The sequence below is a fragment of the Pollicipes pollicipes genome, unplaced genomic scaffold, assembly GCF_011947565.3.
Source record: "Pollicipes pollicipes isolate AB1234 unplaced genomic scaffold, Ppol_2.1 Scaffold_3216;HRSCAF=3773_pilon_pilon_pilon, whole genome shotgun sequence".
Lineage (NCBI taxonomy): Eukaryota > Metazoa > Arthropoda > Thecostraca > Pollicipedomorpha > Pollicipedidae > Pollicipes > Pollicipes pollicipes.
Genome location: NW_023596251.1, coordinates 5,014,613 through 5,029,317, shown reverse-complemented (window position 1 = coordinate 5,029,317; position 14,705 = coordinate 5,014,613). Strand labels below are relative to the sequence as shown.

At 55.9% G+C, this 14,705-nt stretch overlaps 2 protein-coding genes across 2 annotated transcripts in view; one reads left to right on the top strand and one right to left on the bottom strand.

Annotated features, from left to right (window-relative positions):
• The first annotated feature begins 2,428 nt into the window (after positions 1 to 2,428).
• LOC119091042 (innexin inx2-like) lies at positions 2,429 to 3,601 on the top strand. Its single transcript, XM_037213763.1, has 2 exons — positions 2,429 to 2,674; positions 2,729 to 3,601. Exons 1-2 carry the CDS (start codon positions 2,429 to 2,431, stop codon positions 3,599 to 3,601), a joined length of 1,119 nt encoding a protein of 372 aa, XP_037069658.1.
• A 3,561-nt stretch (positions 3,602 to 7,162) lies between these two features.
• LOC119091041 (innexin inx3-like) overlaps positions 7,163 to 14,705 on the bottom strand; it is a 24,182-nt gene continuing 16,639 nt past the window's right edge. The window contains exons 2-5 of the mRNA XM_037213762.1: positions 7,936 to 8,041; positions 7,711 to 7,834; positions 7,537 to 7,657; positions 7,163 to 7,282 (exon numbers count right to left, since the gene is read on the bottom strand). Of these exons, the coding sequence (XP_037069657.1) occupies positions 7,163 to 7,282; positions 7,537 to 7,657; positions 7,711 to 7,834; positions 7,936 to 8,041 (471 nt within the window). The remainder of the gene's footprint in view (positions 7,283 to 7,536; positions 7,658 to 7,710; positions 7,835 to 7,935; positions 8,042 to 14,705) is intronic.

Sequence of the window (14,705 nt, the reverse complement as noted above, 5' to 3'; positions counted from 1 at the left end):
CTCTGTTCGCAGTTATGATTAACGATATTGGTGACTCCCTTCCAAAGTCGGTCAGCCGCTCTCTCTTCGTGGATGACGTCGCCATCTGGTATGCCTCGTCAAACTTTGCCTCTTTGGAACGTCGCTTGCAGTTGGCTGTTATCAGCCTGGAAAGATGGAGCGTTATAAATGGACTACGTTTCTCGACCTCGAAAACAGTTGCTATGCACTTTTGCAGACGACGTCGTCAATGCCCCGCTATGGCTTTAAGGCTATACGGCCAGACCATCCCAAACGAACCCAGTACCCGCTTCTTGGGTCTGCAGTTTGATAACCGTTTATCGTATGGGTCACATTTGAAAACCCTACATGACAACTGTTTTAAAGCATTGAACATATTGAAGTATGTGTCTCGAACATTTTATGGAGCGGACAGAAGAACACTGCTACTGCTATACCGCTCACTTATACGTTCGAAACTTGACTATGGCTGTTTTATTTATGACCGTGCGCCGAGTTCCTGCAAACGTTTATTAGACACCGTGCACCATACCGCACTACGCATTGTGACGGGGGCATTCAGGACGTCGCCAGTTGCTAGCCTTACCGTGGAAGTTAATGAACCGGCGTTGGCACTGAGAAGGGAAATGCTTGGCATGCGGTACTTTTGCAAGCTGGCTCAATTTCCCAACCATCCGACTCACCGAGCAATCTTTTCATGTGATGTGGAAAGCAAGTTCCAAAGTAGCGGAAGGCTGTCCGCAATTCCATTTGGTGTCCACATGAAGAAGCTGTTCCGGGAAAGCGACATAAGTTTGCGTGGTGTGCTGAGGTCGCGTCCCGTATTAGTGCCTCCATGGGAGCTAATCTCACCAAAAGTGGATGTATCCCTTTCATGCACAAGCAAACAGGGAGCGATCCCATGCGACCTGAGATCGAAGGCTCTGGAGCACATCGGGTCGTACATAGGTTTTCAAGCCACATATACTGATGGGTCGAAGACGGAGGTAGGTGTTGGTGCTGCATTTGTGAATGACCAAGCCACCCGGTCCTTTTCTTTACCGAAACACGCCTCAGTTTACACGTCCGAGCTCGTTGCAATCAGTAAAGCCCTATGCTTCATCGAAGTTGGTGAGAGCAACTCACACGTGATCTTATCCGATTCTTTGAGCAGCCTGTTGGCTCTGACAACCTATAACCCACCTTGTCCCATTATACAGGATATTTTAGTTCGCCTGACAGCGCTGGATCTTGCTGGTAAAACTGTCGTCTTATGTTGGATACCGAGTCATGTGGGTATCGCAGGTAACGAGCGTGCTGACGCGGCCGCAAAACGGGCAGCGCGTGCACCTTGCACCCGTTCTTTACCCTTGCCGGCAAGGGATTTTACCCTGCAATCGCGACCTTTGTGAAGGCGAAATGGCAGCGCTGCTGGGACGCCATTGTAAACAATAAGTTAAAGATGATCAAGCCACAACTGGGTCTATGGTCTTCAAGCTCACGTAAGCTGAGACACGAAGAAGTAACCCTCAGCAGGTTACGAATTGGCCACACGCACGCAACACATAGCTACCTTTTGTGCGGTGAAGAACGCCCTAAATGTCCTCGCTGTGGTGCGCCACTCACGGTTCGCCACGTTATTCACTCCTGCCCACAGTTCAGAGCAGAGCGGGCACTTTACTTCGGACGAGATGCGTCAGGTCTTACCTTTTCAGACCTTATTGGTGACGATTCTCGCATGCTTGGCACCGGACAGCTGTTTTCATTTTTGAGAAGCGTAGGATTCACAGCCATTTATACGCCACGGTAAACACTTAGCTGTTATGGGCGCAAAATGACCCTAGAAGTCGACGCGCCCTAAAACCCCAATCATCATCATCGGGCCAGACACTGCACGATGGACAGTTAGGCCGGGTAGAGCCGCTGGCTGAGGAGCTAGAGTCAAGGCCCGGCAGTAAGGCGCCGAGCAGCAGGGTAATCAGGGCCGTCTCAGGCTGAGAGCATGTCAGCTGCCTGTGTTGCGAAGAGAACGGACACAGCCAGTGGCTTCTTCTGTAACAGTGACGGCGCTTCGCCCGCCACACGAAGAGCCCTACTCGGCCCGCCCTGCCCAGACCGTACGCTGCGCTAAAGCTCCCGTGCGCGGGCCGGAAATGCGACCGAAAGGTATCAGCGGTGGCGATACCCGACCACGGCGTCAAGCACGTGGACGCGACTCGATCTTTCCCGGCACGACAGCGCACCATTACGCGAGGGTGTCTCGTGGCGGGCGCAGAGAGGATCCAGGGCTGACGGGCGCCGGTCCTGCGCTCGGAGGCGCTCCTGCCGCGCGCAAGACGCTGCTCCGGCTCGTGACCCGGCGGTGTGACCCGGAGAAGCGCCCACGTCCAGACTGGCTGCCCCCGCCTCCGGCCCCACAGTCAAGGGCGGGCGCCGCGCCAGCAGCAGGATGGCCGGACCTATCCTGCCGGCCTTCTCCAAGCTGAGTGCGCTGCTGCACACGCGCGAGGCGGAGCCCCGCATGGACAACCTAGTGCTGCGGCTGCACTACCGCGTCACCGCTCGCATCCTGTTGCTGTTCGCCTTCGTCGTGTCCACCCGCAGCCTGGCCGGCGAGCCGATCGAGTGCACTACCGACTCAAGTGTGCCGCGCCAGGTTATGAACAGCTACTGCTACGTGGCGGCGACATTCAGCGTGGAGGGCTCCGGCGGCGCCGCCGCTGATGAGGCGCCGGCCGGCCTCGGCCAGGGCGGCGAAGCGAGGCATCACTCTTACTACCAATGGGTACCGTTCGTGTTCGCCCTGCAGGCGCTCACCTTCTACATGCCGTTCACAGTGTGGAAGCACATGAGCGGTAACGTGCTGCGCAACTGCTTCAGCTTTCAGCTGGATATGCCGGACACGACGATGCACGGGAGCTCAACCAAGCTGATCTCCTTCGCGGGCTACCTCTCAGCTCGCATGGGACGCGTCAACCAGGGCCTGGTCAAGGCATTCTTCGTTGTCGAGTTCGCGTGCCTCCTGAACGTCATCGGCAACATCTTCCTGCTGGACGCCTTCCTCGGCGTCGACTTCGGCAGGCACAGTGCGGTTCGGCTGGCCACCTTCCTGGGTCTTGCGCACAATGATGGCAGCGCGGACACCGTGTTCCCGCCGGTCGCCAAGTGCACCTTCCTCAGGTACGGCTACTCAGGCACCATCGAGCGCATCGACGCCGTCTGCGTGCTGCCGCACAACGTTTTCAACGAAAAGCTGTTCGTGTTCCTGTGGCTGTGGGTCTCGCTGCTGGCTTCCGTGACGGTTGCACACGGCCTCTTCCGCGTCGTTTCGCTGGCCGTGCCGAAGGTCCGGCGGAACGTGCTGCTGGCGCTGATGTTAAACGAGTTCCGCGACGACGGCCGCCAGGTGTTTGAGCAGTGCACCGTGTACGACTGGTTCCTGCTCTGCAACATCGCCAAGCGGATGGACACGCTGGCCTTCAGCGAGCTGGTGCACCACCTGGCCGCCAGCCACAAGGAGCTGCTGCTGCCGGTGCTCACCGCGCCCGGCATGTCCAGACGCGCCTCGCAGTGGTCGGAGGGGCACCGCCGCTCCACCGACCACCCCAAGGTCACCCCCTGACGGCACGGCTGCCACCACCACTCGGCTCGCCAGTTCGCACCTGACAGAGCTGGGGCCGTGTATTGCTATTACGCCCCGCCGGGCAATGCAAGAGGCTGATGACTGATTGGGTGAAACCAGGCTGAGGCAAAGACCGACGGTAAGATCCTGACGGAAACAAAGACACCAGGTTGCTAGCAGCTATTGGTGTGTGGCAGGGTACACGTGGTCAGACGCAATCCAGAGTCCGATGGCTAGAAGGAGGGCAGTGGCGCAATATAAAGGCTGGACTGCTTGGTGGCGATACAAAGATGATGCACTCTGTTGATATAATTGGTAGTCATCCAAACATGGGATGCATTAAACTGATCATTTGTGTCTTTTTAGTTGGTCGTACGGTAGTTTACGGATACATAAATTTATGTAAGGTGTTTCTGTGACCAAGTCAGTTTACATCTGTTACCAGTCGGTCAAATTGTTTGACTCTGACTGACATCCCTAATTCGAATGATGCCTCCACCCCGGTGAGGTGAGGCTGATCGCCCTTACACGAGTGAAGCCGTGCGCTTTTTTGCTTATCATCACGACATTGTGTACATCGTAACTGATGACATGAAATTCTTCTATCACTGAAATAGCGTCTTGGAAAATGTCCTAATACACTAGTTGCGAACAAGCGTCGTTCATCACCACATGGCGCCGTATTAGCACCGCATTTCGCGCTACCATTCGCCCCTATGCCATGCAGCTGACGTATATACGTCTTCCCCACTACGTCTTTTTACCTCGCCTTGTTGAACGTCTGTTTCTTCGTCCTTACAAACTCATGGATGTAAGTAGGTAAAGGTATATATGTGTGAAGACATGCGTGCGCTGCCGGCCCCCAACACGAGATGGCCACAGCAGTGACGTGTCCTCCAGACGCTCACCTCCACAGCAGCGACGTGCTCTCCAGTAGCTCACCTCCACAGCAGCGACGTGTCCTCCAGACGCTCACCTCCACAGCAGTGACGTGCCCTCCAGACGCTCAGCTCCACAGCAGCGACGTGCCCTCCAGACGCTCACCTCCACAGCAGCGACGTGTCCTCCAGACGCTCAGCTCCACAGCAGCGACGTGCCCTCCAGACGCTCACCTCCACAGCAGCGACATATCCTCCAGACGCTCATCTCCACAGCAGCGACATGTCCTCCAGACGCTCACCTCCACAGCAGCGACGTGTCCTCCAGACGCTCAGCTCCACAGCAGCGACGTGTCCTCCAGACGCTCAGCTCCACAGCAGCGACATGTCCTCCAGACGCTCACCTCCGCAGCAGCGACGTGTCCTCCAGACGCTCACCTCCACAGCAGCGACATGTCCTCCAGACGTTCACCTCAACAGCAACGACATGTACTCCAGACGCTCACCTCCTCTCACGTGCAGTTGATCCAGGAAAGGGAACCATCTGACGCCAGGCGCCGCGCCTGAGACGCTGGCCGTACCTCCCTGCGGTAGTGACTCACAAGCTTCCACAGACGTTGAGCACTCGAGGCCGGTCGGGTCAGGTCAGGTCAGGTCAGGTCAGGATGTCCTCCTGGTCCTCAGTAATCGCGGTACTTGACGGATTATCCGGGCCTGCGAAGAAGAAACGGCACTACGCGTCCACGTATGTCTGGAGCGCAAGACGTTGGCATTAAATATCAGCCACATAACGAGAGAGAAGTTAAAAGTTTGGTTGTGGCATATCCCCAGGACTAGAAATTTTGACAAATTTTGGGGGAGACGTCATCTAAGTGAAGAAAAGCTTGCTTTGTAGTGCTGTGAAGAACACTTAGGAGGAAGCGGTCATTGATGCTTATGCATATATCGATATTTCTTATGGCTAGAATGTTGCACACCCAAGATTTAGCAGCAATCCACGTGTCGCTATGTGAGTGCGTGCCAAAACGGTTGCAGTTCTAATGGTTCATTGTCCGTTGAAATTCATCACAAGTAGTCGACCAGTGCATGGCAAATCGCTTTCCTGTCCATGGAGGACGGGGATCCGTCGCAGCGGTGAATCCGAGAGGTACAACTGGCACGGCCCCGAGACCGAGACAAAGCACATGGCTTTGGTATGCAGGCTGGCTTTCATGACGCTGGTGTCTTCTCTAAGGATTGGTCTTCTCCATTCTTTGAGTCCCGGGTGTACATTTGCGGAATAAAACAATACCTCATTGTATAAAGAGTCGCAGACAGGATACACGTAGGCCAACACTGACAACGGGGGCACCCCACGAAGAGCTGACCAGAGAGGGACTAAACCTCCACCCAAGCATACGGTGGACGTGGAGAGTGAGAGACGGAGAGACGAGGCCCAGCACCCAACTCAGCTTAACGTACAACTCTCACGGCGCCGCGGGTGGGCGGCCACGCGGCGTGGAGCGGACCGACGCCGGCGCGACCACTCAGCCCCGCAGGTGGCGCCCCTGTTGGCAGGCATGGCCCCGCAGGTGGCGCCCCTGTTGGTAGGCGTGGCTCAGCAGGTGGCGCCCCTGTCAGTAGGTATGGCTCCGCAGGTGACGCTCCGGTCCGTAGAGGGCGCTGACTGGCCGCCGGCAGCAGAGGTGGCGTTGTTGTTGCTGCGCTCGCCATAGAAAGATGAGCGCTCGGTCCGCTGAGAAGTGCGTGCTTATGAGTCATTGGGACTTTACGACGCGCTCAACTGCTGAGACTATATAGCATCGCCCGCCTCTCATCCTGGCAGGAGGAGCGGGCATATGGGCAATTCAAACCCCTAGTCTTGTTTTCCGTTTAGAGGTCTTCAAAGGTTGGTGAACCAATTGGTACCCATACAGAATGGGTGACAGGTTGGATCGGCTGGCACCATGGCAGGAAGGGCGTTCCATTAAATCGGAAGCGAATGGTAACGCAAACGTCATGCTGATGCGATGCCATGGGGTGACGGAGAACGCTGCTTCGGAAATAGTTTATTGGGACATGTTCTAAAACGCCATTTCAGCAATGGACGGCAAAGTAACATCAGTTGCAATGTACACTATGTCGTGATGATCAGCAGAAACGCGCATGGCGTCACTTGTGTTGGCGCCAGCAGTCTCCCCCTCCCTTCTCCCGGGGTGGAGGCATCGTTCGAATTAGGGATGCCAGTCGTAGTAGTCAAGTTGACCGACTGGTAACGGATACAAACCGACATGGTCGCCGAAACACCTTTCACAGATGTTCGCACGCTTATAATATCACACGCTTCGATTGAAACACAATTATCAGTACAATCCATCACATGTTTTATTAAATTTCAAAGAAATCAACAGGAATGCATAGGTTTTGTTTTGCTACCAAGCGGCTTTTGCGTCGCTGCCCTCCTTCTACCTATCGGACCCTGGATTGCGTTTGACCACGTGTACCCTGCCACACACCAATAGCTGCAAGAAGCCTGGTGTCTTTGTTTCCGTCAGGATCTTATCGTCGGTGTTTGCCTCAGCCTGGTTTCAGCCAATCAGTCATCAGCCTCTTTCGTCCGCTCGGCGGGGCGTAATAGCAATACACGGCCCCAGCTCTGTCAGGTTGCGAACTGGCGAGCCGAGTGGTGGCGGCAGCCGTGCCGTCAGGGGGTGACCTTGGGGTGGTCGGTGGAGCGGCGGTGCCCCTCCGACCACTGCGAGGCGCGTCTGGACATGCCGGGCGCGGTGAGCACCGGCAGCAGCAGCTCCTTGTGGCTGACGGCCTAGGTGGATGCACCAGCTCGCTAAAGGCCAGAGTGTCCATCCGCTTGGCGATGTTGCAGAGCAGAAACCAGTCGTACACGGTGCACTGCTCAAACACCTGGGCGGCCGTCGTCGCGGAACTCGTCCAGCATCAGCGCCAGCAGCACGTTCCGCCGCACCTTGGGCACGGCCAGCGAAGCGACGCGGAAGAGGCCGTGTGCAGAACCGTCACGGCCAGCCAGCAGCGAGATCCACAGCCACAGGAAACACGAACCGCTTTTTCGTTGAAAACGTTGTGCGGCAGCACGCAGACGGCGTCGATGCGCTCGATGGTACCTGAGTAGCCGTACTTGAGGAAGGTACACTTGGCGACCGGCGGGAACACGGTGTCCGCGCTGTCATCATTGTGCGCAGACGCAGGAAGGTGGCCAGCCGAACCGCACTGTGCCTGCCGAAGTCGACGCCGAGGAAGGCGTCCAGCAGGAAGATGTTGCCGATGACGTTCAGGAGGCAGGCGAACTCGACAACGAAGAATGCCTTGACCAGGCCCTGGTTGACGCGTCCCATGCGAGCTGAGAGGTAGCCCGCGAAGGAGATCAGCTTGGTTGAGCTCCGTGCATCGTCGTGTCCGGCATATCCAGCTGAAAGCTGAAGCAGTTGCGCAGCACGTTACCGCTCATGTGCTTCCACACTGTGAACGGCATGTAGAAGGTGAGCGCCTGCAGGGCGAACACGAACGGTACCCATTGGTAGTAAGAGTGATGCCTCGCTTCGCCGCCCTGGCCGAGGCCGGCCGGCGCCTCATCAGCGGCGGCGGCCGCGGAGCCCTCCACGCTGAATGTCGCCGCCACGTAGCAGTAGCTGTTCATAACCTGGGCGCGGCACACTTGAGAAGTCGGTAGTTGCACGTCCGATCGCGGGCTCCCGGCCCAGGCTGCGCGGTGGACACGACGAAGTGGCTGAACAGTCAACAGGATGCGAGCGGTGACGCGGTAAAGTGCAGTGCCGCCGCACCAGGGTTGTCCATGCGGGGCTTCCGCCTCGCGCTTGTGGTGCAGCAGCGGCACTCAGGCTTGGAGAAGGCCGGCAGGAATAGGTCCGGCCATCCCTGCCTGCTGGCGCGGCGCCCGCCCCTTGACTGCGGGGGCCGTGAGGCGGGGGGCCAGCGCAGTCTGGACGTGGGCGCTTCTTCCCGGGTCACAACAACCCGCCGGGGTCAACGAGCCGGAGCAGCGTCCTGGCGCGCGGCAAGGACGGCCTCCGAGCGCATGAACCACGGCGGGCCCGTCAGCCTGGATCCCCTCTGCGCCCGCCACGAAGAACACGACCCCTCGCGTAATGGTGGCGCTGTCCGTGCCGGGTGAAGATCGAGTCGCGTCCATGTGCTTGAACGCCGTGGTCGGGTATCGCCGCTGCTGATACCTTTCGGTCGCATTTCCGGCCCGGCGCACGGGAGCTTTAGCGCAGCGTACGGTCTGGGCAGGGCGGGCCGAGTAGGGCTCTTCGTTGTGGCGGGCGAAGCGCCATCACTGTTGCAGAAGCAGCCACTGGCTTTTCCCGTTCTCTTCGCACCACAGGGCAGCTGACATGCTCTCAGCCTGAGACGGCCCTGATTACGCTGCTGGTCTGCGCTTTACTGCCGGGCCTTGACTCCAGCTCCACAGCCAGCGGCTCCACCCGGCCTTACTCTCCATCGTGCAGTGGTGTGGCCTGTTAGAACAGGTCGGTGTGCCCGCCGTTTGACCCCATACTGTGCTTGGTGAGGTCCGCCGTAAGCAGGAGGATGGGGTGAGGGTGGGAGGCTATACGCGATACGATGCACGCTGAAGGTGACAGCAATGAAAAATGAGACGCCTTGCCACCCAGGACCGCATTATCCAGTGACAAATCACCTACCAGGTATGACGTCGCAAGTGCCTACGTCATACACAAATGACTATCCTTCAAGCCGTAGCGGCTCTTGTGACGCGCTCGCCCTTGACGTCATGCGCTGCAATTGGTGGTACGACCTTTGGTGAATGGGAAACGCGGCACAGGATTAAATGCTATGCTGCCCAGGATATTGGACAGGATATTGGACAGGACAGTCATCTTGTTTGCCGTTGTATATCCATTTTTCATGATCTATGACGTCGTTGTTTTGTCATCTGCTGGCCATATGACTGTCATCGAGTGTTCTGTTTTTTTCAGGACGTTCCGAAATGTTTGCGGTGGTAGGACAGACCACCTTGTTACAATGCCTCAGTTTAAAAAACTGCATCATGAAAGGCTTCTTTACCATCCCACACTCCGGATTCTTGTTGGTCCTTCAGTTGTATTCTAGCTCGCTAAAAAAAGGTATTTGTTAAAGCTCACGTCAGGAGGGCAAATCTGCCAAAATCTAGTGCGTTTTTGCGGCTTTTATCTAATATAATTTGAATTTTAAACTGCAGTCAGGGGTGCACGGTACGATGCCGCCCGGGAGGTGGAGCACCCGCGTACTGTAATCACCACCCGCCTCCCGTCCGTCAGCGGGGCTGAGGTAGCCCCAGCCGTCAGCGGGGCTGAGGCAGCCCCAGCCGTCAGCGGGGCTGGGGCTGCCCCAGCTGACAAGCGGGGCTGCCTCAGCTCCAGCCGTCAGTGGGGCTGAGGCAGCCCCAGCCGTCAGCGGGAACTGAGGCAGCCCCAGCCGTCAGTGGGGCTGAGGCAGCCCCAGCCGTCAGTGGGGGCTGAGGCAGCCCCAGCCGTCAGCGGGACTGAGGCAGCCCCAGCCGTCAGTGGGGCTGAGGCAGCCCCAGCCGTCAGCGGGACTGAGGCAGCCCCAGCCGTCAGTGGGGCTGGGGGACGGTCGCGTTCGGTCATCAGCCGTGGGCGGATGCGGACCGACATAGGACCCTCCCGCCGTCTCAGCCATCAGTAACAGGCGCAACACGGCCAGTCACCGTGCGGTTGTCCGGACCGGGCCTCAGGCCGGACCGCTGAAAGGAAAGTATTGCGGGCGAGCCAAAGTTCGGACTCTACCGGGCAAGCGGTGTCGCTTGCAATGGCGTAATGCCCATCCAGCGAAACCTACGGCAGTAAGCACCCAGCTGTGGCATGTCTGAACCAAGCTTCAGATGAAGTGACGATATCTGACAAACAGTTAAGTGAGATTAAATTGAGATTAAAATGTTGCTATTGAAACACGTTTGCTTGCGCCAGTGAGCGGCATCACAAATGCATTCAAATCTTTCAATGTGACCAACCACCCAATCATCATCAAATGATATTGGTGATATGACCAATCATCACCAAAGCTTCAAATCCTGTCCCTTACAATGTATGCCCTGCGCTCCATGGTGACTCGCCACCGAGTCGAGCATTAGCTCTGTGGTATTGGTGTTTCTTGTCCCAACCCACATAATGCGTTATTGCGAATGGAAGCTAATGGTATGTAAACATCGATAAGCATATGGATAAAACTCGGCACGATTGACCTGAGGTCGCACCGGCGCCGACCTGCCACGCAATCAGTTTCACTTAAACCGAGCTCATTCTCAGATCGCAATGATATACAAATAGTTATGGCCCGCCGTTCACTCCGACTTCCCTTTGAACTTAACAGCCATCAAACATGGTGGAACTTGACCCAAGTATGCTATTTGTCCTCATCGGAGCGCCTGGAGCCGCCTTTGAGCACGCGCCGCCTCGGGGGACTTAGTTTTGAATTGGCTGCTTGCTAGCCCGCCGTGCGAGCGCGCTGCACCGGGGGCGGGGCGGGCGCCGAGCGCACGGCTCTCCCAGGTGAACACACTTTGATGAAGGTCTGCGCGAGCTCCATTTTCGCGACGAAGTGGCGTCTCGTCCGAGGTAGCGATGGTCCCGTCTTTGGATGGGGGGGGGGGGGGAGGGGCTCAGGCAGCATCCGGCCGGTAGCGTCGCCGAAAGCAGGCGATGCTGGGAGGTTTTGTAGGTGATAATTTTCCAGTGTGTGAATCCTGTTCTGATCCTGATCTGATTAATAAATGCTGTTATTTGCTGTCGGGGTCAGTCTGATAAGAATCCAGGCTGGTCGGATGTCCGGGTACGGCCCCACTCGGGTCAGCTTATGCTAGCCGCTCCACTTGTTGGCCTTTATACATATTCAAAAGTAATATAAATTAAAATGTAAAATGTACAACGCTGGAATGTAATAGAACACAGCCCTCTTCTGAACATTTTGCTTCTTCCGAGCAAGCATGGACTCGCGTTTTTTTTGGCATCATTAGACGAAGCTCTTATGTTGATGATAGTCGACCATCCTCACTAAGGAAGGTAGATAGTATTGGATTTTAGGGTCATTTGATTTCGCAGGCGCAAGGCGCTATTTTACACCTGTGTTATTGCATTAACATGACCAACCCTTGCTCGTTCTTGAATGTTCAATATTCAGTCGGAAATCGATGCCTAAAACATTACAGACATAGTTTTTAAACGTGCGCTCCTGAGTCTTAGAACAAAATACCCTCGACGCACGTGTTTGCAGTCTCCATAGGCCGCAGCGTCGGCTCCGCACCTTACATTAGGCGGCGGCCAACGGGTGGACAAAATGATGACGCATCTGGATTAAATATCCCGTGACTCTTTGCCTCGCCTTTGTCATCATTGCAGGCGATGCCCCGCTGGTGGCTTAAGGCACACCGTGTCAAGATGAGCCACAGATGGCGCGCCCGAAAATCAGCTGGATGTGTAAATATTTGTTTTTGGACCCCTTCGTTAGATACTTTTTTTCTCCGCCACTGAAGAACGACGGAGGCTTACATCCCACAAAAGATCCTTCGTGATATCTGGTCTCATCAGAGCGCAAATAACTTTATTGTTGAGCAGGCATACACCCAGAACTTTCCGAATGAAGTGGGAAGAAATGCCTAGCTTTTTTCGAACTGATGACCATTTGGACCATCTTCTTGCGAAATCTCTCAATACCTAGCGTGATATCTAGCAAGCTGCCTCTTGGCTCAGGACGGAAAAGGAGGCATGGCTCTCCCCTGGTGACTGCTCCCCCACCCCCGCCCCCCCCCCCGTCGATCACGTGACTGCAGCCGAGACACCCCTGGAACTGAATTGCGTCAAGATACGTGATTGCACAGATACTCGATTGCTGCTTATTCGATTGAAGCGAAACGAAATACGACGGACTTTTTACTATGCGATAAAACAAACAGCAGTCAGGACCGGTTCACACTGTGACCGGCCCGCCGGACCATACCGCCGCCGGACCGTCTTCCGGCCCAGCCAAGACCGGTTCACACTGTGACCGGCCCCGCCGGACCATACCGCCGCCGGCCCGTCTTCCGGCCCACATATGACGGATATGACGGTCTTCTATGACGGATATGACGGTCGATCTTCCTCTGACGGTCCTATGAAGAAGGGGACAGCGGCCACCGCCGGTGCGGGGGGGGGGGGGAGGGGGGCACAGTCCGGCGCCAGGAATGGAAAGTTGGGTTTTGTGAACTTTTCTGCGCTCATGTGGGGGCCATCGGCCGGGCACCGTCTTGGGGACAGTGCGGTCAAATAACGGACCCGACGAATACACGTGCTGATCGACTCCGGTGTGGGCGATACGAGTGGAAGGCGTTCAAGTAAAACATCTTTTTTATTTAATATGATGCGATCTGTGCTAGGAGATCGACTTGCAAACTAAAAAACATCGCAGGCTGTTTGATTTTCATTCTCCAACTGAGGACAGCAATGTGCAGCCCCTTTACGGAAAGATGATATTGCTTATCTGAAAGCACTGCAAAATAAAAAACAGACCCTACCCTTCCGGAGTATGAGAAGAAAGCAACGCGTGCTGTTAAACTCTTGGCTAAAAGCCAAGTTCTTGATTTAAAACGAACAAGCATGTCAGCAAAATTATTGTGCAGAAAAACTTATACAGTAGTCAAATTTGCCAAACATTTGGTAAAATAAACTAATGAACACACTATTGTACTAAAGCTAGAACACATTTTATAAGGCCATCTGACGCCGTGAATTCGTACAGTGAAAACCGCCAAACCAGTTTCAGCCCGCTGCAGTCGCTGACCCATTATAGCGCAAGCCAACGCAGATGTCACAGTGCTGTCGAGTGCGGTCCGATCCGCCAAACCAGTTCCCAACCCGCGGCAGTCGCTGACCCGTTATAGCGCGAGCTTACGCAGATGCCACAGTGCTGTTGAGTGCGGTCCGATCCGGCCGGTTGCCAGTGGCGGGACAAGCAGCCACTACAGTCCGAGCGCCGACCACGCTGGTACACCTTCCACCAACACCCAGCCACTACAGGTAACCCAAGTTTGCCAGTGGCGGGACAGCAGCCACTACAGCTGGAGCGCCAAACGAGTCGGTACACATTCCACCCACACCCAGCCACCACAGGTAACCCAAGTTTGCCAGTGGCGGGACGGCAGCCACTACAGCCGGAATGCCGAACGAGTCGGTACACATTCCACCCACACCCAGCCACCACAGGTAACCCAAGTTTGCCAGTGGCGGGACAGCAGCCACTACAGCTGGAGCGCCGAACGAGTCGGTACATATTCCACCCACACCCAGCCACCACAGGTAACCCAAACGCAGAACGCTTTGTCGCTTGCGTCGCAAGACACGTGCAGGCCACACGAGCTGCACTCCGGTCTTGTTACAAATACGTGACGAGGGTTTCCGAGTGAACCGATTTCATTGTCTGCCGTCGTTCATTTTAGCCCCTGGCTGACTGTTCGTCAGCCTTTTGTCGTTCCCGCTCACCTCATCCAGCCGCTAATTGTGGGGAGCTTCCAGCCGCCTTTTCAGCCACCCAGAGAGAAAGACAAGAAGTTCAAAAACCGTCGGAGTCTGTGATTTGATGTTCCACTTGACATTGCCTCAGGGCGTCGTTCTACTCGCATGTCAGCACATCACATCCAAGTGACCAGCTGACACCAATCGCTCGAGATGGTATCGAACGCTCGTCCAGCGGCCACCGCACGTGCCACGTGTCGCCTCTGAGCGCTCTTGTCACGAGCGCTAGACTTGACGTCCACTTGCTGACGTCCACCTGCTGACGTCCACCTGCTGACGTCCACCCGCTGACGTCTACCTGCTGACGTCCACCTGCTGACGTCCACCTGCTGACGTCCACCTGCTGACGTCCACCCGCTGACGTTGACCCGCTGACACTGGATCTGTCTGCGCTCAAAGGTCGCAGTGACGTCATCAGTCAGCTGTTTTTCAGAACGTTCTTTTTCCACCCTGCTGCGAAGATCGTCAAGGTAAGTGTCACCACCGACAGTAGTCTTAGCTTCTTCTGTCGACGCGTGCTTACGAACTGTGCATACAAACAAGTAGTGGCTGATATGTGGAGGAATGGTGGAAAAGTAGTAGTAGTGACCGTGGAAGTGCCTATGGACACATCGGTAATGACTGAGTAGTGACTGCGCTCCCTGTGGCCTGCGTTGCTGGAAGATGACTTATGATTACATATCA